General features: G+C 44.2%; 1 protein-coding gene across 1 annotated transcript; it reads right to left on the bottom strand.

Moving 5' to 3' along the window:
* Positions 1 to 123: 123 nt before the first annotated feature.
* Positions 124 to 27,853, bottom strand: DNAJC7 (DnaJ heat shock protein family (Hsp40) member C7). The gene is made up of 14 exons (XM_065896929.1): positions 27,350 to 27,853; positions 16,357 to 16,445; positions 14,513 to 14,637; positions 14,020 to 14,133; positions 13,297 to 13,371; positions 9,481 to 9,599; positions 8,627 to 8,780; positions 7,930 to 8,094; positions 7,016 to 7,107; positions 3,914 to 3,987; positions 3,388 to 3,534; positions 3,003 to 3,155; positions 870 to 932; positions 124 to 461 (listed from the first exon to the last, which is right to left on the bottom strand). Exons 1-14 carry the CDS (start codon positions 27,424 to 27,426, stop codon positions 424 to 426), a joined length of 1,485 nt encoding a protein of 494 aa, XP_065753001.1. The 5' UTR covers positions 27,427 to 27,853; the 3' UTR covers positions 124 to 423.
* Positions 27,854 to 27,996: the final 143 nt, after the last annotated feature.

Genomic DNA, 27,996 nt, shown 5'->3' with positions numbered 1-27,996 from the left:
TGCCCCCACCCCTCGTGGGGTGGCTTGCGGAGCCGAAAGTCCACGTGGGCATCAGCTCCGTGCTGGGGGCTCAGCTCTGGCCCACTGACTCTGGAGTGACACAAAGCAGCTGCCAGAGCAAAATGCCAGAAAGGGTCAAAACATTTTATTCTCTTAATTTTTTTTTTTAATAAAGTTAAACAGTAAAACAAAAATTCACAAGCTGCCCTGTCCACCCCCCACCTCCCTCCCCTACCCGCAGTCTTCGGCGCTGGCTCCCTTTCCTTCACCCCACTCACACAGACACCGGGTATCCAACTGAGAAAACGAAACTGCTCTAAGTACGTGGATCATAATGAAGGGAGGAGGTGAACTGTGTCCAGACACATTCGAGGTTAAACTGAGCAAGTCTGCATTTTCTGGGTTCTGGATCGTTTCCTTTCATTAGCCAAACTGAAAAAAGAAATTCCCTGGACCAGATGCTGTAGGGAAAAGAAAAGCTTGTTAGCTGGCTCTGTGAGTTTTCTGGGGGAAGATCAGTTTGCCCTGATTATGGAGAGTCTTTAAGGGCTACTTCAAACAGAAAAACCTCTAAGGGTATCAAACAGGCTGGGCCTTGGGGTGCAGGGGGGAGCATGCAAGCAGGTTGCACGTGCGTAGTTCTAACACCTTCACTCTTGCAGAGAAGCTCCGGTACTAGGAAGCTTAGAGACGTCTCCCTGACCCTGTGCAGGTGTGCCCGCAAACCCCTCCTCCATCCTCAGCAGCACCCGAGGGTGCAGATGTCCTGCTGGACGACAATTCTACTGCCTCCACTGTTGGGCCCCTAGTGCTGCCTAACTGGGGAGTCCTTGTGTCGGTTTGTGGTCTGGGAACTCAGGCACACCCACCTTCAAAGCTGAAGCCCCCAGGACCGCCAAAGAATGCCTTGAAGATATTGTTTGCATCAAAATCTGCGGAGCAAAGTGAGAAGCAGAGAAGGCACAAAAAGGTGAAAATATTATAAGTGTCTGAAGAGGAACTTAAGAGAGACCCATTCTCTAATGGGTCTCCAAAGCTTTCCCAGATAATATCACTTCCCTCCTTTCCCCAAACTTCACCGACGAGAGGTGATCCCACTACTTGATCCCACTCCTGGGATGTGTTCCCTTCTTCCAAGCATGGTCCCAAAGGAAAGCGTTCTTTGCCTCAACCCGCTTCACTGGGCCTTCTCAACAACTGGAAATGCCATTTGCGCTTTACGACGTAAGACTTCTCCACACTGTCTCCCTATAATGCTGGGGCTGCTACCGAAAAGACTAAAATGTATCACTTAAGTGCTACCAAGACTGTATATAAGAATGAGACCTATGATTTACTGCCTGTGTTTGATGCCATACTCTGTCTACACTGTATGCCAGAAAAAAAGCTATAGTTTACTAAGCACCTACCAGGTGCCAACCAGGATGCTGGATACTTTGCTTACATTGTATCACTGAGTCAGTTTATACTCAACAAAACCTAAGCAGAAGCTCAAGTAACTTGCCCAAGATCACGCGGCCAGTGAAAGCAACAGAACAACACTGCCAACTCCTGTGTGCCTCTAGCGCCGTGCTTTCTTCACCAGGCCACAGCAGGTCTCGCACCCCCGGTCTGCCTAACCCCCTAGGCTGCACAGGATTTATCTCCACCAGCCAGTCCCTCCCACAGGCACATCGTGTCCAAAAGTGGATTTTTCTTTGCCTGTGTATCTGCTCATGTTCCTGCGTCCCCAGCTCAGGGAACAGCCCCATCAGGTCAGCTGTGCCAAAGCCACTCTTGACTCAGTCCTCTGCCTCTCCCAACATGTTCTGCAGCCACTCCCGTTGATTCTCGCACTGTCCCCCGATTGTACCCTCCGATTCTCTCCTAGTGGTTGTGTCTTCCCTCCTCCTCACCCTTTCCAAACCAGCTCGCCTCACTGCCATCACAAATACATCTCCAGAGCCTAAATGAGGTCCATGGCTCCCCGACTTGTATCCCTTCAACAGCTTTCGACTGCTTACAACTCTTCTCAACTGCTGGGCAGAGCAATGTTCATTATTTTTTGGGGCGGGGGGAGCTGCACCTCGCAGCATCAAAACCATGCCCCCTACAGCGGAAGCGCAGAGTCCCAAACACTGGACCGTCAGGGAAGTCCAAAGCTAGGTTTTGTAACACACACACACACACACACACACACACACACGAACTGGTGAGGCCAGAACTATCTGTAGAGCATCAACCTTATTTTAAATTCCAGTACATTTTCTCCGTGGAAGAGAAAGGCTTGGCGTCAGAGGCAGTGGTCTGACAACTGTGCATTGTTCGGGGCTTTTATCTCCACCTAAGCTCACAGTCAGCAGTGATGCTCACGGCTGCACTTTACTTCATTCTAGGTCTTCTGGGGAAACTGAAGTCTGTGAGGGCTTACAGGAATGTGTGAGACACATAAGTATCAGCAAACACTTTGCAGTGGGGGAAGAAAGAACTTCCAGCCAAAAGGAAAAGCCCACATTCTTTCCTGTAGCCTCTAAGGCCTGCCGAGGTCTGACCCAGCTTCTGTGCAGTTCTCACCGCTCTGTGCCTCGAGCACCTTCTATCCTCCTAGCCGAGCCCCTGGTAGCTCCCACAAGGTGCTATGCTTTTCTGCACATCCAAGCCTTCCCTTGCTAGTGCTGACCTCCTTGGCACCCACTCTTGCACCCTTGACACCTGCTGTATTTTATTGCCCTCGTTGGACTCCATGTCTATTAGACCAGGGGTCAGACTTGGCCTATGGGCCAGAGTTTGCAGAGACTGTGGGTTCCCGGATGTCAGGGAATGTTTGATTCACCTTTGTTATTTTCCACACCCATCAGAGTACCTCACACATTACAGGTACTTATCAGAGTGCACTTTACAAATCGCGGAGCATCACTGGCTGATTACTTAAGACTCTCCCTCTGGAGTGTCTTTAGAAAAAATGGTAACGTTCCACAGCTGTCAGATTCATCCTAGGCTGCCCCAACCAACTGCCAACTCACCACCCATATTCATGCCCTCTTCATCCAGGTCTTGTCCACTGTCATATCGAGTCTTTTTCTTGGGGTCGGAGAGAATGGTAAAAGCTTCTCCGACTTCCTTGAACTTTTTCTCCTCCTCCTTCTGAACTTCAGCACTGGCTCCACTGTGCCGATCTAAAGGGAGGAGTATGGGAAGAACTCAGAGCCTGAAGAAAACAAAGTCTGACAGAAAGACCACATTATCCCTGATTTTAGAATCTGGTACTTCCCGAATTTGGAGGGTATGCAACTGAGCAACACCTTATTCCAGCTGAGCAGCTTCTCTGAGGCTTTTGTGCTGGACTGAGCTTGGCAGCGGCCGGCCTAGCCTGCTCCCCTCACCGAGCCCCCTCCCCACCCGCTCTACCTGGATGGTGCATCAAGGCCCGTTTCCGATAAGCTTTCTTGATCTCGTCCTCAGAGGCATTCTTGTCTACTCCAAGAATCTTGTAGTAATCTTTCCTCTTACTCTTCTTCAGTTCCAGCTGTGCATTTTTTAGGAGCTGTTTGTGTTCTGGAGGAAGACATCTGGCGTCAACGGACGCGCCTGATTCTGGCTTCCCTTACCAGGCCCCGCCCAGATGCCCTGGAGTCAGAAGCCTCATTAACCTTACCAGGGGCTTTTACGGTGTTTTCTTCTGGAGATTAAAAAAATCTACTGCTAGGTATGTTCTTCACATTGGCCTCATCACACAGAAAAGCAAGTGAAAGTGACAGGGAGGACTGGGGACCAGAAAACAGGTGCCTTGTCCCACTCTCGGGGTCTCTGCTCACTTCTTCAAATAAGCTCCAGGTTCATTCATCCCTGAATCAAACTACTCCTATGTCCAGCTTTAGGACCTACAAGTCAGACCACATAGTTCCCTGAGAAACATGCTCCCAAACTCCTTTACCTTTTGTTTTCTCCGTCTGATATACTTTTTCATAGTCCCGTACTGCTTCTTCATACTGTTCTGTGTCCATGTAACTGAGAAGGAAATACAGGGCGGTACAGCGACATAAATAGCAATGGCCTTCAGTATCACTCTAGGGGAAGAGGCATGGCTCAAGCAAGAGACACACACTTTTGGTTGAGATGCTTCATGAAACAGGAGTCCATAAGCTAGCCATGTGAAAAATGAACTACCAATTCCTCAAGAAAAAGAGAGAGAGAGGTCTCATGCCACTTGCACCTAACCAGCAAAGTGATATTCTGCTCTGAGCAGCCAGCAACCAAGAGGAGAAAGTTCCTTCTGATTTCACTCAGAGCCACCAAGAGGCATCTGGATCACCTCAGGAGAGACAAATGTGAAGGTACCTACTTGGGACTGAAACACCGGAGAAAAACTATCAAGTGAGGTCAATGGATATGGAAGAGCTTGGAAACAGAGAGTGCCATAAACATGTAGGGCCAGCTCTCTCTCCCAGATGTGGGATTCGTCAGCCACTAGAAGGATCAAGTTCAAGGTGGTGGCTGCTGGCAAATGCTTCCATTAAGACTAATCAATCTGAGAGATGTAGGTTAATGAGATAGAAAAGGAGACTGTAAACACAGGCTTGCTTCTATTTCAGTAGCACAGAAGAATGGAGGGCCCCTGGCCCAAGATGGGAGGAAACAAGCTTGACAGGCTGATCGCCAGACCTTTTAAGTGTCTCTTCCACAGAAGTAAAGGGCATTTTCCTGATAATATCACTGGCTCCAAGACTGGCCTACCGATTAAACAGACTCTGGTAGCAGTTCCAGACAGTCACCATCAGCTGGGGAGTGGGAAGGGACCATGCAGTGCAGCTAGCCACTGCACAAAGAGGTTCAATTTATTACACTGCTGCCACACAAGCCCATCTCTGCAAACATCACAGAGCCCCACCAGGCTCAGAGGCCAGAGCAGGGGGAGCACTACTGATGTGGCTGGCAAAAGTGAAGCCCAACATCTTAGGCATCTAATTTTCTGGCCACATCTTGATTAATGACTTTTAAAAAATGGTGACAAAACCAATGCCCCACAGATGCAAGGCACAAATGCTACTAGGAGTACAGAGAACCCATCTGCAGGATGGAGTATAATAATATAGACTGAAGTAACAGAAAATTAATAACTGACAGCTCTGGGTATAGAAATGATGTGATAAACAAGCTACCTTGATGGACTTACCAGGCCCTACATAATGTACTAAATAAGCTTATATTAGTGATTTGCATTTTTACTTCACTTTTTTTTTTTTAATTCAAAGACATCCTTACATTAAAATATTTTTTTTAAGTTGAAGAAAAAGAAGAAAAGTAGAGCTTTAGGGCAAATGGAAAACTCCAGCCCATCATGGGAAATGTAGCAAAGATCTGGCCTCTCCCCACCTGTAGGGGTGAGCTGAGGCGGATTGGGGCAGTAGTCAGGGCTCTCGTAAGGCTCTGGCCTGAACTAATCTCCAGTACTTCTTGTCAATCCCAGCTGCCTGAGGGGACTGCTGCCAAGCCCTCCGCCGACTGTGCCGAACAGTGCACGCTGTCCTCTGTGGCAGGATCTCACGGCAGAGCCACTCAAGAGAACAGTTCTGTTTCTACCACAAAGATAAGGAGCTATCTGATCAAAGCAATTCCTGATTTTTATTTATTGCACGTATGAAAAACAAAGTCCTTCATCCCATTACCCTCCTAACAAATCCAGAATTTTCTGTTCTCTTCCCAACCCTGTTCAAACACTACAGTGTTCCATTGAGTTGATACAGTATTATGTATCCAGCCACCCCCTTCCCACTAGACATCTAGGTGAGATTCTCCTCTTATGCTATTACAATAACACTGCAGTAAACATGTATATAGCATTTTGTGTCTGATAAAATAAGTCTTTAGCTGGGTCAAAGGGTACGCTTTTGTCTTCCATGTGTGTCTGCAAGTGGTTTGAAAAGATGAGATGACTGACAGTTGGTCTCACAGAATCTGTAATATAATTCCGTGTATGTTTGTTGGACAGATTTAGTCATCTACTTAGAAATTCACTTAAAAAAAAAAGCACTACACACAGGAGTTTTCCTATTTTTTACAAACGTGGATAATTTTGAGAAAACTAAATGGGGAGTAGCCCATGCTCTGCACAACTGGTGAGACTGGAAAGCTTGAAGAACTATGGGCTCATCAGGTAGCAGTAACAGCACCTGTTCTTTGGCTATGCCATTTCATGACAAGGAATGGGATGGGTGTTGGAGGACTGGTATACAACAAATAGGTCTTCCTTTAGAAACTTTAAAGACAGGACATTCTTCTCCAGCTGGGAAATTAACCTGAAAAAAGAAAAGATGGATTTTGGGGAGAGGTCTCTCCTAGCCCCTGCTCATGTTCCTGTCTGGAGAAAAGAGTCTAGTGGGGTCAAGAATAAAATGAACAAGTATGCTGGGGAGCAACCTGACTCTGAAGGCAAATCTGAGCACTAGACCTAGGCAGGAAAATCCTGCCTCATAAATCACCTAGTCAGACAAGGATATTTCAAAAGGGGCTTCCATATACTGCTGGGAGGCTGAGCCAGATTAAATCCCTTCCTATCAAAAGACTGTCTTCCCTAACCCAGAACATACAGGATAGGCACAACTCTCAACTATCACAAGAGATACCTTTCCTCCTCTTCCAAGCACCATACATTCATTCAACAAAACATTAATTGAGTGAGCACCTACTGTGTGCCAAGCACTATGCCAAGTTAGAGCAAAAGTGTACAACACAAAATAAAATCTCCAAAGGAAATGGATTTAAACTTTAACAAAAGGAGTTTGGGTCAGGCATCAGAGGAAACTTACTGACCGTGAGGGGCGTAAGACACTGGCATGGGAGACTGAGGGAGCTTGTGCAATCTCCTTCGCTGGAGGTCTATAAAGATAGTCTAGGGCTGGAACAATCCCACCTAGAGGCAGGGGGAAGGACCAAATGACCTCACAACATCCCTGGGTCTGCTTCATCATCCATAATGCAATTCCCCTGGCAGGCCAGCAGCAACTCCCTCTTCCCCCCACCCACCAGAGGAACTTACCACTGAGCTCTTCTCAAGTAGGCTTTTATATAAGTGTCATCAAGCTTCACTGCATTTGTGCAGTCTTCTATTGCATCATCTAGTTTCCTAAGCTTCAGGAAAAAGAGGAGCAGTCATACTTCACATCTTGGGTGACTGAGGGAGCCCAGAAGCTGTGGGCATGGCTTCAAAATTCTAAGAGGATTGATCAGTCATGCTGGCCCCCTAACCGCCACACTCATTCTTGGTCACTGGAAAGCCAGTATCTCAGAGGGCTAAGGACACCAAATTCAAAATTGGTTTCTTTTCTAAATGATGGAAGCAAAGCACACTTATCTGCAAGGACAAACCGCCTCTGCCACCCAGGTTAGTGCCCAGCCAAGACACGGAAAGAGTAAGCGCGGTTCTTGCCTCCTATTCTTCCAGAGGCCGACTGGAGGGATCAGAATTACTGTGATTTTTAAACCACTAGGACTCTGCAAGAGCAAGGAGCCTATTCTTTCTGACAGTTGTGTGGGACAGAACTTAGGACATTTTCAACTGAGCATGGTGACCATCAGTTATACTGGAGAAAAAAACTAAGCCTGCCTCATACTCGAATTTCCTCCAAATCACTCCTAAAAAAGAAATAATCACTTGCTTAGGCAAAAAGAAGCAATACTTGCTTTAAAAACTGTCCCAAAGCCTCTAGCCATTCTTTTACTGGAAGAAAGAAACTTGAACAACAGGTGGGAATATCCTTCCAAACTGTCCCTCGAGTGCCCCTAAATTCCACAGAAAAAATAAAAGCTTGCCTCTCAGAAGGAAGTTCCTAACAAGCTGAAATATCAACCTTTTCTCATCTGGCTTACCCTCATTGGGCAAATTTCCCAAGACTGCTTTGTTGGCCCTTAAAAATATCTCCATAGGCCCCAAGACCCAGACCAAGTGCTTACCTTGGAATTAACCGTACCCCGATTACAGTAGAGTTTAGCATTTGTTTTTCTATTATTGGGGTCTATCCCCAGGGCTTCTGTGTACAGTTCGTATGCTAGCTTGTAATTTCCTTCTTTAAATGCTTTATTCCCATCTTCTTTCTTTGCTTTAAGTGCTTTGGCATTCTACAGAGAAAAGCAAGGAGAGGTCAGTTCACATCCAGAAAGCCTCGTCTGAGAGGCCACTGCACAGAGAGGCCAGAGTCTATTTTCAATTGCTTAGATCCCAGCGGTTTAGCATCACATGGCCCTCCACCCTGCGCAACCCCACCACCTGGGCTATTTGTTGCTCACTGGTGCTTCCTACAGAGTGGTCAGGGGAAACCAAGATTTATAAAAGAATACCAATGAGACCTGTGTTACCCAGGGTTTACCTCCACTCCCCAGGGTAAGCATTACTATCTTTTCTTCACTGAAGGAAGAAAAAAAGAAAAAACACACTTAGATATTAAAAGGATCTGACCCTATAGATCACATTTACCTTTAGGCAAATAAAAGTTGCCCTGAAATAATTTCTCATGAAAGGATCAAGCATCCTGGCAAGGAGGGAAGAAGTGCTATCACATTCCCTGTGATTCTAAAACCTTCCACCTTAACTCTCTAAAAGGCTCAAAAAGAAAGCTTTCTTTCCTACCCAGATCTGGTGCCTAGAACTTACTCTGCAAGCAATGCAGGCCTTCTCATGGTCAGGAGCCATCCGGAGAGCTTGGACAAAAAACTGAACCGCCTTCTCAATACAATCTTCATAATAAAGGCAAAGACCTCGTACATATAGAGCATCGGCATTGGTGGAATCCATTCGTAAAATGTCACTGCAATAGCCAGAAAGGGGCACATTCAGCTGTGGTTAGGATCTCCCCCACCATTACTATCATTTGGCCAGTTTTTTTCTTGACCATGTGTCTAATATGGAAAGTATCCAAAAGTAGATTCCCAAGCACTCTTCCCAACCTGTCCCCAAATAAATCACCTGTATCTATCCTTATATACTTCTTGTGTCTCACAATCTTTATTAGATCAGGGGTTGGTAAATACCACAGGCCACATCCTATCTGCTGCTGGTTTTTATAAACAAAGTTTTATTGAAACTCAGCCACACCATTCGTTTATCTATTATCTATGGCTGCTTTTACACTATAGTGACTGAGTTGAATTGTTAACAGAGACAACACGGCCTGCAAGGACTAAAATATTTACTATCCAGCCCTTTAGAGTTCAAAAACCCCTTGAGTAGAAAGAACCGGACATTTAAAAAAACAAAAACACACCAAAAAATCCACACATCTCTTCTTTCACACATAGCTCAAGTACCTACTGAACTCCTACATAAATACCTTTGGATTTTCGGTATAATACCCGGTCTAACCTTTGGCTTTAAGTCCCAGGAAGGTCTGATCACCCTGGCTGGCCTACCTACAGGACAATATGTTAACTCCTGTTGTAGGGAACTGCCAGACAGCATTCGTCCAGTGGTATCTGGCATTTTAATACAAAACTGGCCTGACTTCATACCTGGCCACAGACTGTGCTTCTGGATAACGACCCAGCATTGCTAAACATTCTGCTTTGAGGATTTTGAAGCGATGGCAGGCAGGGGCATATTCTAGGGCACGGTCCATGCAAAAAACAACCTATGGGGAAGAAGAAAGCAAATAAGGTTCTTCATCTTGGACTCCAGAAAATGTCTTGACTTTAGTTTGATCACAGGCAACAGATTCAAAGGGAAGTAATACCAGAGTTTAAGAATATACCTGTTTAAACAAACAAACAAACAAATATATATATACACACACAAACACACCGCTAATTTATTTGATTAAACCACTGAAATGAGGAGAGCAGCCGATCCAGATGATAATGATGACAGCAAACATTTACTGAGTACTTTATATATTAACCCATTTAATGCCCACAACAATTTTCTGAAGCAGGTAATATTAATACCCTTATTTTACTGATGAAAAAACTGAAGTAGAGATTAAGTAACTTGTTCAAGGTCACCAAAGCTTGGACCTTGGACCAAATAGGAACAGAATTTGCTCTTAGACACGAAGACTCCAGAGCCTATAACCTTAATCACCACCCTAAGGTGCCTCCACAGGGAAGCATATCTATAGTGACTGGGATCAAAACTCACATTCTTCTAGTAGAAATACCATTATTTGCTACTCTGCATAATTCATCATGCTTAGCCTACTAAGTAAGACAAGGAATACCACAAAGAGGACCTGATAAAGAATCATTACTCCCTATATTACTGAGATTGCTCACAGTTCCCTCCTTCCTGTGGCATAAGCCTCACATGGTGGCCACTCTTCCACTTCCACTTTAGTACAGAAATATCTAATGATTAGTTTGCTTTCAATAGTCCTAAACTATACCTAACACATTGCTATACAAACCAAAAAGGTTCTCTCTCTCTCTCTGTCTCTCTCTCTCTCTCTCACACACACACACACACACACAGAGCTGAGATTATTTCAGTCTTTCAGCTTCATAAAGACTTCCATATATTCCTATTTTTTCTGAGTTTGTTCTCTGAGCTTTCACTTTGGTTGATCTGTTATTCCTGGGAAATCCTTCCTGAATCATATTCTCCTCCAAGAATAACTGACCCAATGGAGAAATCTGGAGTTAAGGGACACCCGTTCCCTCTAAGAATCTGGTCATAGGGATCAGGAAGAGATGAAGTCTGAAAACTGGAAGCAGAAATAACTCAAATTCCATCAACAGGAGACTGGTTAGGCAATGTAGACACTCATATACTAGAACATTAACTACTATGTGGATCTAAAATAGAATGAAGAAGTTCTGCATATACTAATATGGAAAGACTTCCAAGGTCTATTAAGTGGGGGGGGGGGAAGCAAGGTACAGAACTTTGCAGAGCGTTATTACCTTTCATGCAAAAAAGAAAGAAAGAAAGAAAGAAAGAAAATTAAGAATCTATCTTTGTATTTGTTGGGAATTCCCTGGCGGTCCTGTGGTTAGGACTTGGTGCTTTCACTGCTGGGGCCAGGGTTCAATCCCTGGTCGGGGAACTAAGATCCTACAAGGCATGAGGCGCGGTCAAAGAAAATGCTGTATTTGTATTTGTTTATGTAGAACAAAACTGTGGCAGTAAACAGAACAAGAACAGTGGTTATCCTAAAGGGTGAGAAATAGGCAGATGGAAGATAAGTTTGGGGGGAGCACTTATCACTGAGTAACTGTTTATACTTTCTAGCTTTTGAACCAAGAATAGCACCTACTCAAATATTTAAATTTAAAAATAAAGGGAAGTAGGTAAACACCATGAGCTGTTGCACTGGGAAGGCTTTCCGCAGTGTCAACAGAGCAGTGGTGGGGACACCTTTCCTTGAATGGCACAGCTTATGTTCTAAGAACAATATGAAAATGCAGGTACTGAGCAGGGCAGTCATGGTGCTAATTTTCCCCTCCTTAAACAGAAAAAGAATTGGGAGGAGGGCAGTCAGTCAAAATGTAAGCAGCCACAACCTGCTGCCTTGTGACGTTCTGTACGGACAGGGCTTAGCTCATGGTGGGGAGTGTCAGTTGGAGCCTCACTTCCCACCCCCACCTCCCCATGACTATGGACAGCTGCAGGCAAAGAAGATCTTTGTTTCTTCCAAGTTCATCTGTTTCCCCTGCCAGGATCATAATTCTTCATTTGTGACATCACCATGAACTACAGTGGGGGTGCTGGGATGTCACAAACAGAGGATTCTGTCACAGACTAGGGATTCTGGCTCCAGGGTGGGCAAGAAAGAAAAGAAACCCAAAAGACCGCCTTTTGAGACAAAGCTTTTGCCTATGCAAAGCTCTAAAAATGTGACACGAGGCAGAATTGCTTTCCAAACACACACACACACACACAAAACAAAGTATGAACTGCACTACAAAGACACTGTGGTTATTAAAACCAATGGACAGAAGAGGGACGCTAATAAGTTAATGCTAGGACTCTGTATAAACTAATCAGATATTACCAAATAAAAGACTGTCACAGTCTGTGACTTAAGAATGATTCTTAACTGTACCCTTTTATCAAGCATTTGAGTACCTGCTACAGAAAGCACTGAGCAAATTCCCACATATGAAGTGACAACTCCAGTCCTTGGATGATACAATCTTAAGAGATCCTGAAAACTGATCCTGATCAGTGGTTTTTAACCCTTTTGGGGGCCACTTACCTCCCCTTCTGAAACTCTAGTGAAAGCTACTTCCAAGTTCCATCTAAAGAAGGGAATCAGGAATTACTCAGATGAGAGATAACCACTACAAATAAGACTTAGAAAGATACCTGGAACTTTGATACCTTTCCCATACTTCACATAGGTCAATCCCTTTGGCATGTACATTTTTCATGTACTATCACACAGCTCCATAAAGGACGGTAGTGTGCTTCTGTGGAAAGGCTTAACATCAGAAAGGTATGACGACAGGTTACATACACTATTCAAAAATGTAAAAAGGGCCTTTATCTTTTATTTATGGCTCCATCTAGATCACAAAAAGCAGGTGTTAAAGCTAGCTCTCATTATTCTAATAAAAATGGGTTATCCAAACCTAATATTTAATTCCAACTGGCTTTTCCTCTACTAACCAGCATACCTTATATCAGAAACAGGAACGGACTCAAGTAACAAACTCATACCGCTTTTTATAATAAAGCGAAATATAATTAAGAAAATAAGAACCTTAACAAAAAAAATTTTTTTTAATGTTGATGATGTGGAGCAACAGAAACGCCCATTCATTGCTGGTGGGAATGCAGAATGATACAGTCACTTCTGAAGACAGTTTGGTAGTTTCTTGCAAAACAATCCTGTAATACTTTTACCATAGGATCCAGCAACTGTGCTTCTTGGTATTAACCCAAAAGAGTTGAAACTTATATCCATAAAAAAACCTGCACAAAGATATCCAGAGCAGCTTTATTCATAATTGCCAAAAACTTGGTTGTAACAAAATGTACCTCTGGAATTCTCCTCTGGGGAACACTGATAATGGGGGAGGCTACGCATGTGTGGGGCAGGGGACATATGGGAAATCTCTGTACTTCCCTCTCAATTTGGCTGTGAACCTAAAACTCTAAAAACAATAAATACTCTAAAATCAATAAATAGAAGTCTTAAAAAAAAAACAGGGAAAGAAAAGGTCAATGCCAAATTAAAGTGATAATTTACTATTCTAGATCTTCTGTACCATACTACTTCTCTAATTACCACACACACACACACACACACACACACACACACACACACACACACACAGAGAACTTTGTGAGAAAAGTGTAGATGAGACTTCCTCACAGTTGTACTTTACCTTCCGAAAATCCCGCTTCTCAAAATCCGTTTCTGCTATTTTCTCATATTCTAGGACTGCATTAGCATTCTTGAACTATACCAGAAAAATCATACAAGAGAGTTTTAATGAAGTTGCAGATTCAACAACCAGAAAAACCAACAAGGACTTGATGAGTTTATTTCAAGAAAATCAGAAGCACGGACTTTTCACAAATCAATTTGGTGAAGATGTAGCCGAGACTCCTTAACAGAAAGGTTAAGGCCCAACCTTTACCCTCAGTTTGAACTTAAGGTCAGAAACAAAGGAGCCATGATACACATACATAAAATAAAAGGCACTGTCAGAGGTTCAGTGAGATTCTCACTAAATGCATCCAGGAGTAAATTAGGTACATATGAAGATGCAACTAAAACATCTTCTAGCTGCTACCAATTTAATCAGGATATGAATTCAAATTTTTTAACCTCACTCAAATCAGTTCCTTGACGCATCTGCCCATCCTCCCAGCTATCTCAGAAACCCTCCAAATTGCACAGATTTTCAAAGCTGTAAATCATATTCAAAATTCCTTTTACATATAAGGAAGCTGAGGCTCAGAGACTATGAGACTTGCACACAGTCACCCAGGTGTGGCTGATGGCAGAAGTGAGACAAGATCTCAGTTCTGATTCTCAAGTCACTGTTCCTCCCAAATATAGCACCCTGCTGTTTCTTCTGATACTGACGGCATCAGACCCATACCTCCTGTTGTGCCTGAGCATTTCTGTGATCCAGTTCTAGGGCTCTCTGGAAACTACGACATGCCGCCATGGCATTCCCTAGAGATAGGTGGCATTTGCCCTCTCGTAGATGTCCCTAGAAGAAACACAAAGAGGGAAGAAAAGGAGCGTGACTGGCCAAGCCAAAAGAAATCAACAGCAGCAACATGCACACAAAACCAACAAGGGATGGAGCAGCGCGGTTCTCAACCAGGGGTGATTCTGCCTTCCATGGGACATTCAGTGACGTTAGAGATATTTCTGGTTGTTACAACTGGGAAGGGAGGAGAGTGCTACTCACATCTAGTGGTTAAAGGCCAGGGATCTACTGAAAACATCCTATAATGCACAGGATAGCTCCCCACAATAAAGAATGATCTGACCCCAAATGTTAACAGTGTCAGAACTGAGAAACCCTGGGCTAGAGGAATTCAACTACAGCAACTCAGACCCCCCCAAACAGCCCCATTACATACCCGAACAAAACTGTCATCCAACCTCACTGACTGCTGTGCATCTCCAAGGGCTTCCCGGAACTTTCCAAGCATCATCAAGGTGGCTGCTCGATTCCCGTAATAGCTAGCATTTTTAGGACACATATCTACAGGAAAGGCAGAAGAATGTGAAACGAAGTTTAGCATGGGTCACTGCTTCAAAACCTCAGGGGCCGTCTCCCTCAGAACTATATCAAGGCAATCAAACTGTAACAGGAACGCTGACATACTCTAAAAGGCCACAGCCAAATTTTTGACTACTTGGACAAATGGACAGCAGCAATGGTGCAACCACTTTACAAAGACAAGTTATTTAAAAATATGGGGCTTCGCTGGTGGCGCAGTGGTTGAGAATCTGCCTGCCAATGCAGGGGACACGGGTTCAAGCCCTGGTCCAGGAAGATCCCACATGCCGCAGAGCAACTAGGCCCGTGAGCCACAACTACTGAGCCTGCACGTCTGGAGCCTCTGCTCCGCAACAAGAGAGGCCGCGATAGTGAAAGGCCCGCGCACTGCGATGAAGAGTGGCCCCTGCTTGCCACAACTAGAAAAAGCCCTTGCACAGAAACGAAAGACGCAACACAGCAAAAATAAATTAATTAATTAATAAATTCCTACCCCCAACATTAAAAAAAAAAAAGCTTGGGAAAAGAATTGCTTAGGATACTTAAAAAAAAAAAAAATATATATATATATATAATAATAATTTATACTTAGCTTTAAAGTCCACTGATTATCCTTTATGGGTTAAGGGATTAGCATATTTGTCTTCTTAATGATTTGTGTTTTATGTAATAAGACATGAAAATGAATTTGCATTTGTTGAGTTGGGGGTGGGGAGCCTGTAAACAAGTTAGGTGAGAAAAATGCTGGCATGGGATTAAAATATACTGGCAAATTGAGCATGGAGGTAACTAAGACTTGTTAATATCTACAAAGGCCATTTTCTAAGATGGTAAATGAATTGGCAATGGCTGAGATGCATTTAGGTGGGTATCTTATTGCCATATTATCTAGAATTTCTAGAACTGCCTTTAATTTGCCAAATGAAGAACTACCTGCTTGAGCTAGAAAAAGTTATCCCTCATAACAGGGGGCCCCAAGCCCCGGGCCGCCAACCGGTACCAGTCCTCGGCCTGCTAGGAACCGGGCTGCACAGCAGGAGGTGAGCGGCGGGTGAGCGAGCGAAGCTTCATCTGCAGCTCCCCATTGCCCGCGTTACCGCCTGAACCGAACCATCCCCCCCACCCCGCCCCGTGGAAAAACTGTCTTCCACCAAATTGGTCCCTGGTGCCAAAAAGGTTGGGGATCACTGCCACTAAGGACATTAAACCCAAAAGACTTCACACAGTAACAGTTATCAACCCACTACGCAGAAAGACTACTTCTTAGAGAGGAGCTATTTATAACAGTATTTGGCGGGGGGTTTTCCTGCTGGTGCAGTGGTTAAGGACCTGCCTGCCAATGCAAGGGACGCGGGTTTGATCCCTGGTCCGGGAAGGGTCTGGGAAGATCCCACATGCCGCGGAGCAACTAAACCCGTGCACCACTACTACTGACTCTGTGCTCTAGAGCCCTTGAGCCACAATTACTGAGCCCATGTGCCGCAACTACTGAAGCCCGGGCACCTAGAGCCCGTGCTCCGCAACAAGAGAAGCCACCGCAATGAGAAGCCGGCACACCGTAGCGAAGAGCAGCCCCCACTTGCCACAACTGGAGAGAGCCCGTGCGCAATGAAGACACAACGCAGCCAAAAAATTAAATAAATAAAAATTTAAAACAACAACAATATTTGGCAAATTATTTTCCAGCGTATCCCTTCTCACCTATGGCTTTTGTATAATAGTTATAAGCTTCATTGTAATCTTTCTTGGCATAGTATGCATTTCCTTGTTCCTTGAAAGACTCTGCTTCCCTGAAAAGGAAAGATAGAGAGAATCATGTTACTACACCGAGGGAATAACCCCTGTAATCTCATGGGAACAATCTTTTGGTCTAGAGCCCCCAGCACATTGAGCTGAAAGTTTATGCGATACTTGAAGGAATTTATAGATTTGTTTGATGGGCTGATGGACCAAAAGGAGGTGCTAATGAACGAATCCAAGTTCTTCAGATGCTATTTTTTGTCACTTAGATACATTCAAACTAAATCAAGAAACCTCTCTGATGTCGCCTGACCTTTCCTCACTACTCCTACCTGTAACCATTCCCCTTAGGACAGGCAAATTTAGACATTCTCTCACAGAGACAGAATTTTTATATTTATTTCCTTTCCACTGTGTCACAACTTCTGCCTCTTTAGCAAACTTACAGAAAGTCAGTTATAGGTAATGCCGTTCAGGGGCAACTGATTTCTCAATGTGAAATGGGTCATATTCTTGGAGTTTTAATGATTTATTCTCTTGAAAACTGGCTCATGCATTTGTCACTGGAAGGACAAGCAGAGCAAAAGCAGGTGGCAAAGGTGTTAAAAGCACAGCATATTGGTGTTTAAGATGGAGGACAGAGTTGAGTAACAGCAGAGACCAAGAACTTCGATGACAGGGACATACAAAATATAGACTGCCAGTGCCATGCTCTAACAAGTACCCACCTACTGATGCTCTCTGCCCATCACATCTATGTGGATACTTAACTGCCTCCTCAACCATCCCTCTAGTACCTTGTATAACCACCCAATGGCGTGGTTATGAATATCAAAAATTTTGCCCTACTCCAAGATCCATTTTTTTGAAGCTGTGCATGAGACAAACTGTACTTTCCAAAAGAAACAATGATATATAATTGCAAATTATATTCTTGACCGAAGAACTAGAATCAAATCAGACATGACCAACAATGTCTCAAAGAACAAACTTGTAACCTCTATCAGAGATACCCAAAATCACTCTAATGACCAACTTGAGTGACAAAGATAATTCTTTACCAAAATGATTACTGCAACATAGCTAAACATCTGGCATTTCTGTTATAAGGAAGGATCTTTGTTTCTTTTTCTGTCCTCCATGCATGCTAAAAGCCCAGTTCAAGGGCTGCCTGAAGTGGGGACAAAAATACAGTTCTTAACCTTGGTGATGGTATAGGAGTTTACAGCTTGATCCCATGGACATCGGCAACGGGAAGATTTGTGATTTTATTTACTCACGTATTTTAAACTACAAACGGGCAAAACCACCCTCCTTTTATTGAGGTAATCTCCCTTTCCATTCTTCTCCATCACTGTCTTGGCAAGCCCTATTAACAAGAAAAGTCTGCTAGCAGAAAGGAGACGGAAAATGGGGGATTTCCCTAGTGGTCCAGTGGTTAGGACTCGGCGCTTTCACTGAGGGGGCCTGGGTTCGATCCCTGGTCGGGGAACTAAGATCCCACAAGCTGTGTGGCATGACCAAAAAAAAGGGAGAAGGAAAGTGGAAATGACCTATAAATGATGACAGATTTGAACTGTGATGGGTTTGAATAATTTTATTACACCAACTGTCACAATGATGTAAAGAGGCCATCTGCTATTAAAAGTTCTCAAGAAGGATCCCCCAACTGCAAGACTTATAAGACCAAGCACAATCTTTCCACATGCTGAACAACTCTAAATTAAGCCAGGCACTCTAAGAACTATGAAGAACCTATCCTTTAAGAGCAGACATGCCAAAAGGTTTGAAGAAGGGGCTTCCCCAACACTGGATGTCGGAAGTTGAATTAAACCACTACGAAGAAATGGAGTAGTAAATTCAAAAGCAACAGGCCCAAACTGTACCTGAAAAGATCTAGCCTTCTATTCAGTCAGCTAGTGGCTAAGACCATACAAATCCTTGAGGAAAACCAAAGGCATCTGAGCACTTGGATAGACGTTGTATCAGCATATAAAGCTTGTGAGTCAAAGGGGGAACAATCTGTAGAAATACAGAGAGATGCCCTTTCTTTCCTGAAACACTCACTCCAGTGGAGGCCATGAGTTCAGCATTGGCTTTCCAGCAAAAATGTAAAGGATGACTTCTGTGGAAAATCAGTAATTATTACTGAGGCCAGGTACTTTCCATATATTATCTTATCAGGTGAGTTTCATTATTCCCATTTTTCAACAGAGGAAATTAAGGGTTAGAGATTAAAAACTGTCCAGAGGGTCAGGGTGTCAACCCAGACCTGCAGATCCCAGAGCTGTGCCCTATCTACTATGCTAAGCTCTCTCTCTCTAATACTCACCTCTACCTATTGCCTAAGACTTTAAAAATTAATCTGTACTGCTAAGAACAATGAATATGAATTTCTTTCAACTACAACACAAACTAGCCCAGCGTATAAAACCCAACTCCAGAACTGCAACCTGGATTTAAACAAGCCAAATGACATTCCTAACAATCAGTCACAGAGTAAGGCTCCTTTCCCTTTAAGATGCAAGACCTAGTGAACTGGACTTTGCCTCCCCCAAGAAATGCATTTCATTTTAGTAAATGGTGAGTAGATTCCATTCTAGAGCAAACAAAGCGAGTAATGTAGAGTCAGCCCACAGCAGAAAAGAACAAGAAGAATTGTGTTGTGACACGTTACCATGTTTTTAACCTCACACTGCACAGCATCAGGCCAGAATTAGCTATTCCCACACAACTGCCTCATGAAAAGGACTTATTTTCATAGAAACATGGTTGATTAACAGCTGCCTGAACAATGGGCACTTAGTGCTTTTAGACTGAATGCTTATTTTTTGCCTCCAGGTCCAACGCCCAAAGTGGAGTCCCTCCGTCATCTTGAACCTCCCCACCAAATACACGACAAGCTTTAACCAATGGGCCTGACCCTGCGAGACCAGCCGAGGAAAGAGTGGATCTTTGGAATCCAGCATGGCAGCAGCAAGAACTGAACAAGGCTGCATCAGGAACAATTCCAGGGTCAAATCCATTCAAGTCCTGCCTGGGAGTCTGAGAAAGGGCTGAAGCTTGTTCAAGTTGCCCTTACAGCAAAGGGACTGAAGGATGAGATGTCAAAGGCGTAGGACTGGAAAAGAAGGAGAAGAGCTGGTTAACACTGGAATTGAGGGCAATCTGGCGGTGGCATCTGTCACTCCACTCACTGCCAGTCAATTCATTTGAGAACCAAGTGAGGTTACAACATGTACCTAACTAAAACACATCAGTACTAAGAAAGGAAGAATTACGATTAACTGAGTTCACCTGGATTAGGTAAAAAAAGGAACAGATTCCAAAAGGGACTACATTAAACTACAGATTATTTTCTGTGGCCACAAAATAAAATTCAGACTAAACCCTGAAATATAACACCACATCAAAATATAGACTTGGCCATAACTGACCCGATGACACTATTAACAGAGACTGTATCTCTAGTGCATTTTCAAATTTTCAAAACATTTCCAATGAGGGTCTTCACAACGGCCTTCTGAAGTGGTGATGGTGATAATATCACGTGTCCTCCGACAGACAAAGAGCTAGGGAGGCACCCAAGGTGGCTGCACAGGTTTCCTAAATCTTAGAGTCCCATGTTTTCCCCGCTAGATCCTGTGAGTGACAAGGTTTTTGGATTAAAACTAATTTATCCAGTTCCCCACCCGATCCTTGGATCACCTCTAAGCAGAAAAAGCTTCACTTCTCTGATTCACCAATAGATGCTGGGAATGACTACCTCTACCAGACCAGTCCTTTCACTTGAATAGCCAGCAACAAATTCCTGTGAAAACAGCTCATGAAAGGTTTTCCAAAAACTCTGCCCTCTTTGGATGTATGATGGGAGGGTGTCCCACAACGGGATCAGTGCCAGAGGGCCAGGCCGGCCTTCTCTCTGACAGACGTAGGTAAGGAGAATACATTCTACTCTTGCTCTGCTTTGCTATTTTAAAATGTATTTATTTTTCAGAAATAACCTTGTCAATCAGAAAACTGCAGTATGAAAACCTGCTCTTCTAACACTACATGTGCGTGAAAAATCTGTATATCCTCTGACCACACAGTTCCATTCTCTCTCCCAATTTAGCACTCATTCATCACAGATGCTAATTACTCCAACAAACACTGCCAAGGGAATCATTTGGTATCACACAGGTCTTAGCAGGGCTCAGCATCACGTGATCAAATCAGACAACTTGGGCTTATGATCACCAGCCAATTTTGCACATTTACAGATAAATTAAAAACAAATTAAAACACCACAGTTGAAATCGTAATGTGCCCCAAATTAGATGCTCTATAAAAACTTCCATTTTCTCTCTAAATACTTCCAAGCTGAACACTTAAGCAATATCTTTGCCTTAGGCCAACTAGTCTATCTTCTAGAAATTAAAGAGGTATTTAGAAACTTTACTCAACTCTCACTAATGCAGGATTCACTGGCAAGTATTTTTTTTTTAAAACGTCTCAACATCTCTGGGTTCTCTCTGGAATTACTTCACATGTATATGTGTAATGTACCATTTTTAGATTTATTCTACCCCACTGCATGAAAAATAAAGACTAACATGGCTTCACTATTCTACATTTGCAACTGAGGAAACACTGATTAGATTTTTGAATGACCAAGGGCCGGGGGGGGGGGGGGGGGGAAGCGGGGTGAACCACAGTACTCTTATTTATTTCAAGTATTTGGCTAGAATAATGTATTTTTAATAAAGTTCCGCTCTTCCAATAGCCATTAATACCAGTTTAAATCAAAACAGACGTGGCAGCTTGAATGAGATCTTTTTTTTTCTTTTTCTTTGCATTTTCTTGATGTAGTCTGCTACTCCAGAAGTGGAAGAGAAATCTACTAAAATTACAACTCAGGACAACGTGATTTCTTGTGAGAGCAGAGGAGCATTTAGGGGCTCTGACCTGGAGACTATTTTACTGGCAGGAAGAACTTTAAAGAAAGATATCTTTCCTTTTTTTACCCTCAGGTCTTTAATAATAATATACTTTATACTGCCAACCAGTCAAATATCCTTTATGCATTCCTATTATATTTACTACTTCCAAAATGTCACCCTTACTCTAGATTGTTGCACCCATTTCTTTTATTCAGTCAAATTTACTAGTTGCCCCTTGATGAAGGAATGCCCTCCACCCTTCAGAATTTATGGGATCTTGGCCAGTCTCAGAGTAGAAATTCCTTCCTCCTTCCCACAGTACAAGACCTCTTGTCCCCAAAGGCATGTCACAGGGCCTGTTTCATGTTGTACTCTCTCTGACCTTCATGAGAGAGTAAAGTAAAAGGAGCCCAGAAGCCTTTTACTCCATCTTACCAAATGCATATTATTCGATTTCTTTCTTTTTTATCCTCTAACAATTTAAGTTTCACATGGATAGGTGGAAGCCATATATGAGCGGGAACAATTCCACAGATAGAGTGTTTGCTAAAACGCAAGGCGCTAGATGTTGAGAGCAAATAAAGGCTTCATGAAGGTCCAGAGAAAATAGAGGGTGGACTATCCAACTTCTACCTGTTGGTAAGGGTGGGCTACCCAGCTTCCTTTACCCAATTTCCTATAGAATAGGCAGCTTCTGCTTTCACTTAAAAGCCTAGTTAAAACACCCACCCTCCCCCCAAAAAGAGAAGGAGATGAAGATGAAAAAAATATACCACTTCAAACTGTCCTCCGTCTGGACACTCAGGGAATCTCAACAGGGGCAGAGCCAGAAGAGACCAAAAGGCACCAAGTGCAGTCACAGACACAGCCTACACAAGGCAGCAGCGCTCTCTACTGCTCAAGTAGGGAAGGACACCAGGCAACGCACTGGAGGTGGCTGTCTTATTCAGTGGGGAAAAAGAGCAAGCAAGCAAGCAATCAATCCGAACGGAAATTCCAGCATTGCAGGCAGAAGGATATTCACACAGAAATAGCAGCCTCAACTGCGTTAAAAACTTCTGCTAGTTCCTTAAATGGGAGGTGTCAAAATCTGTGGCATCTACCTAACCTTCATTTACCCCTGGGGACAGGAGACACAACCAAGAAGTTGCTTCTGAGAAATAAGCTTCTCAGAAGCTACTCTGAGGACACAGGCCACTGGCTTTTTGGCATTAGCCAGAGACTTGTTTTCATAATACCTCCCCAAACCCGCCATTTTCTATCCCTTGGTTTCCCATTCTGTGACATCTCCCACTACCCTCACGGGGACACTAGCACTCATCAAAAATCTAGAACTGGGGAATTCCCTGGCGGTAGAGTCGTTAGGACTGTGCTTTCACACCCGAGGGCCCGGGTTTGATCCCTAGTCAGGGAACTAAGATCCCACAAGCCATGTGGTGCGGCCAAAAAAAAAAAAAAAAAAAAACTAGAACTGAGGAACTATAATTAGGAAAAAAAGGTTGCTGAGTTTTTTTGGTTGTTTTTTTTTTTTTGGTGGGGGTGGGGAAAGAGGGAGGGAGATGGAGATGGGAACTAGAGTCAGAAGTCTACACTGTCAACTGTTATTTTGCTTCCCAAGTTTTTGTGGTTCTTTAGCTCATCAGGTGGTTGACTGTCTCAGAGCAAACTGCCCGAGGCAGAATTCTCAGGAGAGAAACTCTAATAAGAGAGAGAGAGCCCTGCTTGCCTCACACACCCTCCCCAAAAGCCTAATATTAGAATCAGAAAAGACAGTTAACACTTTGCTTATCTGACAATCTGGCCACCCCACACAAAATCATAGGCCAACAGAGTATTAGGTCTCAGAATCAGACTCTGAAAGTCAAATATTCCTGATCATATTACCATTCTCAAAAGCCTCAATCACTCATACCCCTGCCATGGTGGGATAAACATAGAAACTGCTGTTTGGATCTGCATGGGAAAGAAAAAAACTGTTAATCCAATAAAATGAATAAACTACTGGAAAAACTTGCATGCTGAATCCTGTTCTTACTGCTGAAATCCAGACAATTTAAAAGAATACCTGGAACGACCTCTAAGTAACTTCCACATCACTCAGCACTGGAGAAAGGGGACCAAACATTAGTGGAGTAAGGGAGAAATGGGCTCTCAGAGAGACTTTGCAGACCACAAGGCACCTAGGCAGCCACTGACCATTGTTCTCCAATCTTCTAAAGTCCTAGAGAAAGAAAGCAAAGGCAAGTGCCCAGTATGCAGCTTTTAAAAACTTAAAAAATACTAGCTTCAAAGACTAAACCAATTCCTGATTGGTTGGAATGTACAATAAGGCTGATCTTTGAGCCAATCAGAGTTCTGGTTGTTGGGAATGAACTAGACACTAGAGCAACTGCCACTCACTTGGCCCAACATTTTATTAAAATCGCTCAATTTACCTGGCTTCAGTTAATACATGAATCTGAATTAAACCAGCAAGGAACAGAGAGACCCTTTCTCTGTGCTCTACCTTTGCTCCAGTAAAGACTATTTAACAGTTTTGCCACTTGTTAATACCAGGGTTCAATTCAATCAATTATTTGCTGGTATTCAGGATTCTGTATTCCTAGCTTTATCCCTTCCTTAACCGTGACTTATTTGTCCCACTTCTTCATCTCTGACCCCACACTTAAAGCATACCAAAATGAAAGTGAAGGCTGAAAGCAGTGTTTCTCACTGATTTGGGCTCCAGGTCAAAGATAAATTCCCATTCAGTTTGCAGGCTTTGTCTAGCTGCCTGCCTTGGAACTTCAAGAGAAAGTTTAGGGGGACACAAACCTAAGAATTTGAAACAGAGTGGGGAAGAAGGGGGAAAAGTAACCCCACAAGCTCTGCAGTTAAGGCCACAAACTCCAAAACACCCCAAGAAGCTGCAGTTAATAGCAACTACAGCAGCCCCCGGGATACGGATTCAGGGTTCAGTGCTTCCCACCAACAATATTCATAGAAAAATAAAAGGCAAAATCCCCAAAGAGTTTACAATACCTAGGTACTAAGAAAGGGCCTACTAATAACTGTTCTTGCTCTCCTCCACCAGGAAAACAGACACTGAGAAGTTAAGATTATCAGCCCAAGGAATCAGGTAAGGATGCCCTTGGCTCCTAAGTCCATGGCTCCCATTGGTTCTTTTGGACCTCACTGCCCAGTCAGGCCAGATATATGCTGAGACACAGAAGTACTTCCTCTATTGATTAGCAACTTGAAATCCTTCGATTTTACCATAATAAAGACCACCTACAAAGACCAAACTACTCCCCAGTCCAGGAAATATGACCAGACAGCCTTCACTCAAGACAGGCATTCATGTATTAGGTAAAACAATCAGCAACTTCCCAGGAAAATGTAAGTTTTTAAATTAGCTGAAATGTAAAACCTCTGAAATTTAGTCCTCTGGCTCCCCAAGCAGCTTTATCTATTCTGGTGGGCAAAGAGAAATAATAATCTTCATGTCCAGAACCCTGATCTATTTTGGAGTGCCAAATAACACATCTTTTATTTTAGCTTCTCAGCTGCTATAAGGGAAAACGAACTTTGTCCAGAGTGACAGGCAAAAAAACTGGAGTCCATTTCTTTTTCTGTAGAGACTCTAATGCTAAGGAAATAAAACATGTAGCCATTTAAAATGCTACAACCATGAGGTCCAACTTCTTGAAAGTTCCTCTCACTGTGCCCCCCCCCCCCGGCCCCGCGTGGGACTGTGACAATTCAGCAGCAGCAGCAGGATGCCGTTGGGCCACGATGCAAAGGACTTCTTGCTGGACTTTACAAAAACCACCCGAGACCCATCAACTCCTGTGTCCCCAAGTGAACTAGGAGGAGGACTGTAACAAGAGACACGAACTTGGCCTAATAACTAACCAAGTCAGATAGTAAAGGGCATTTGTAAGAGATGTGCCTACCCCTGCCCTCTGCTGTGGCTACACAGGAGGATTCCAGGATATGTGAAAAATGTAACACAATCTTTCCTCCAAAACTTCTAAGTCACCACTCCATTTTCAGCCTTGGAAAGCTACACATAAACAAGGCTTTTTCTTACTAACAGAGCCCAGTATTTACCCTCCTAAGGATGCCTTATATGGCGGAAAGTCAAATGGTGATATTTTTATTTCACTGTATTTTCCTTTTGATTTTTTCACATAAGTGGTATACAATAAACATTTACATTTTATGCCTAAAAAAGATCTATGTATGTTTTACATATAAGTCTATTTCATAAGAATGCGTTTTTCAGTTATAGTTTTCTTCTCTTAGTGGCAGAGAAAACAATCGTGCATTTTACAAACAATGACATCTTAAAACTCCATGAAATAAGGCAGTTAACATCAGTCAACACCCTCCCTTATTCTGTTTACTGCTACCAAATACCATACGTTTTTTTGTGTCTGATGTGGTCACATTACGGCATCACCTGTTTTATGTTTTTTTATGATAGATTATCATAAAAGGGCTGATTTTGTTTCAAGGAAAAAAATTTGCTTTACATAGGAACTTTGAAGGGAAACTCAAATTAAGGACAGTGCCTACGTCAGAGATTTATACTAAGTAGGCTGAGTTTATTTTAAATTACATATAGCCCAACTCCCTATTTATAGCACAAAGAACCACTGAACTTCCAAACACAAGTAAAGTAAATCCCTACAATTAATTTAAGTTCTGCCTGTATTGGTGGGAGTTTTGCGGCCTGTTTTGCAGTTCCTTAATGATGCTTAATTCTAAACACCTGGAAAGAACTGGTTTGTGAAACCCCAAAACCAGGAACAGACAGAGACTAGGCTCTGGTTTCCTGCCTTCTCTGATATCCCAGGGACCTACTACACTTTGTCAAGGCTCTCAGCTCCTGCTCGCAACAGATCAGGAACCTGGGACACTGGCCGTAGTAACTACCCTTAAGCTTGATAACTATTCATTCTGCCTCCCTGAATACCTCTGATGTTTCAAACCTAGACAGTTAAAAAAGGTAAAAATTCTCGGAATCCTGATTTCAGATCTCATGAACTAATCACCACCTCGAATCCTCCAGACTGAAACCATAATGGGCTTGGTATAAAGACATGAAATATGTGGGAAGGAGACTGAGAGAATTGTAGTCAGTTAACCTGCGGTTGACGAGGACAGGGCTCCAAACTTCCAGAAGCTTTTCGTTAATTCTGCTCCAGAATTAGGACAAGTATGACTACCCACAACTGTCTTCCAACCCCACTTCCAATAACCTGCCTTAGCTGTAGCCAAAATCCAGAGCGTTCTCGAAAACCACTCACTCTGCAGCTCCCTTGCCGAGTCCGGACTGGCAATCTCGAGCCACTGCGGCTGCCCAGCAGAGCCAACAGCGCCCAAGCAGCTGCCCTCCTCCTTGCTGCTTAATTTAAGAAACAGCCCTGAAAGAATGAGGACCTTAGAAAGGGTGGAAGGAGAGGGTTTGACGTGTGGAGCACGAGACAAAACTCCTCACCCTTCTTTCTCTATCACCTTAGACTTCTGGGGTAACCGTGGGACCACCAGGTCAATAACGGAGACACACAATACCTCGGGCCCAGACTAGCGCTCGCTGGGGTATAATTACTGAGAAAAGGAAGTGAGGACAGCAAGAGCTTCGGAGACGCAAAGGGCTGAGACACAAGATACAGAAGTTAACAAGAGAAGGAAGGGGTCGGGGGCGATGTAAGAAGGCGTCATCACAGCCGCGCCGCCACACACCCCCCCGCAACAGACCTCCGAGACCCCCTTAGAGGCCCGGCCTCTACAATGAGGACAGCCTTCCTCTCTGATGGGCAACAACGCCATGCCTCAGCTCCTCAGCCAGGCGGAAGCAGGAGAGGAGGGCAAACCCCCGAGAGCGCCCCTTCAGGGGGTCCATCCTGACTCGATCTCAGATGGGGGAGGGGGGATTCTCGGAGGGCGGGGCATTGCCTCCGTAGGGCCTGCACCACGGCAAGGACGGGGTTTCCGGAGCCATGGAGCTGAAGATCGCCCCTTCCCCTACCCTGCCACCCGCTTACCTCTTGGCTTCCTCGTCGTCTAGCAGCTCTGGCTCGGTCGCCGCCATTACCACATCGCACTCCGCGGCAGCCGCCATCTTACCGCCGGGACCAGAGAGCCGGGTGGGAGGTCGGCGGTGAAGAGCACTTCCGGTCGGAGCATCGAGCAGCTCGGCGGCGCTGCGCCCAGAGGGGCTACCTCGGGCCCGTCTACCAGCGAGAGGCTCTGATTGGGGCCAGAGCGGCCTCCCGCCCCCGGAGGTCCAGGGTGGTCTCCTCGCCGGAGCGGGGGCCCAAGGACGGTTTCTGTGCGTAGGGGGCGCCAGTTTACCCGTGGGTCGGAAGGGGGAATACAGGAGGGTGTCGGCTCTCTAGGCTTTGGCTTTCCTCAGTATTCTGAGAGCCTCGTTGCCATAACAACTTCCAATCCTAGAGAGCCTCCTGTGAGGCTCAGGGAGTCTGAGTTGGGTAGGGACGCGGTGACCCTGTACCCTGGAGAGAAAGTGCCCCCCACTACCACCTTCCCGACCTTGGAGTATGTCCACAGCTTCCTCCCGCGAAAGGCAAGAAGAGACACTCTGAATCCAGTTTCCCCAGCGTTCATCGGCCCCTGGAAGCCCTGACCAACCAAGCCAGGGGAACGCAGGGCGTCTTCAAACCGCGCCTTT

The sequence above is a fragment of the Phocoena phocoena genome, chromosome 19 (genome assembly GCF_963924675.1).
Source record: "Phocoena phocoena chromosome 19, mPhoPho1.1, whole genome shotgun sequence".
In the NCBI taxonomy this organism is placed as follows: domain Eukaryota; kingdom Metazoa; phylum Chordata; class Mammalia; order Artiodactyla; family Phocoenidae; genus Phocoena; species Phocoena phocoena.
The sequence above is the reverse complement of the archived record's forward strand: the minus strand, read 5'-3'. Positions and strand labels throughout refer to the sequence as shown.

What these genes read in the sequence shown, in the direction of transcription:
- DNAJC7 (XM_065896929.1), bottom strand. Translation starts at nt 27,426, where the DNA reads ATGGCGGCTGCCGCGGAGTGCGATGTGGTAATGGCGGCGACCGAGCCA. An exon ending in GGGGTACGGTTAATTCCAAG is followed by an intron (nt 7,108 to 7,929) that starts GTAAGCACTTGG and finishes TTTTTCCTGAAG; the next exon opens with CTTAGGAAACTAGATGATGC. An exon ending in TCAGACGGAGAAAACAAAAG is followed by an intron (nt 3,535 to 3,913) that starts GTAAAGGAGTTT and finishes GTCTTCCTCCAG; the next exon opens with AACACAAACAGCTCCTAAAA.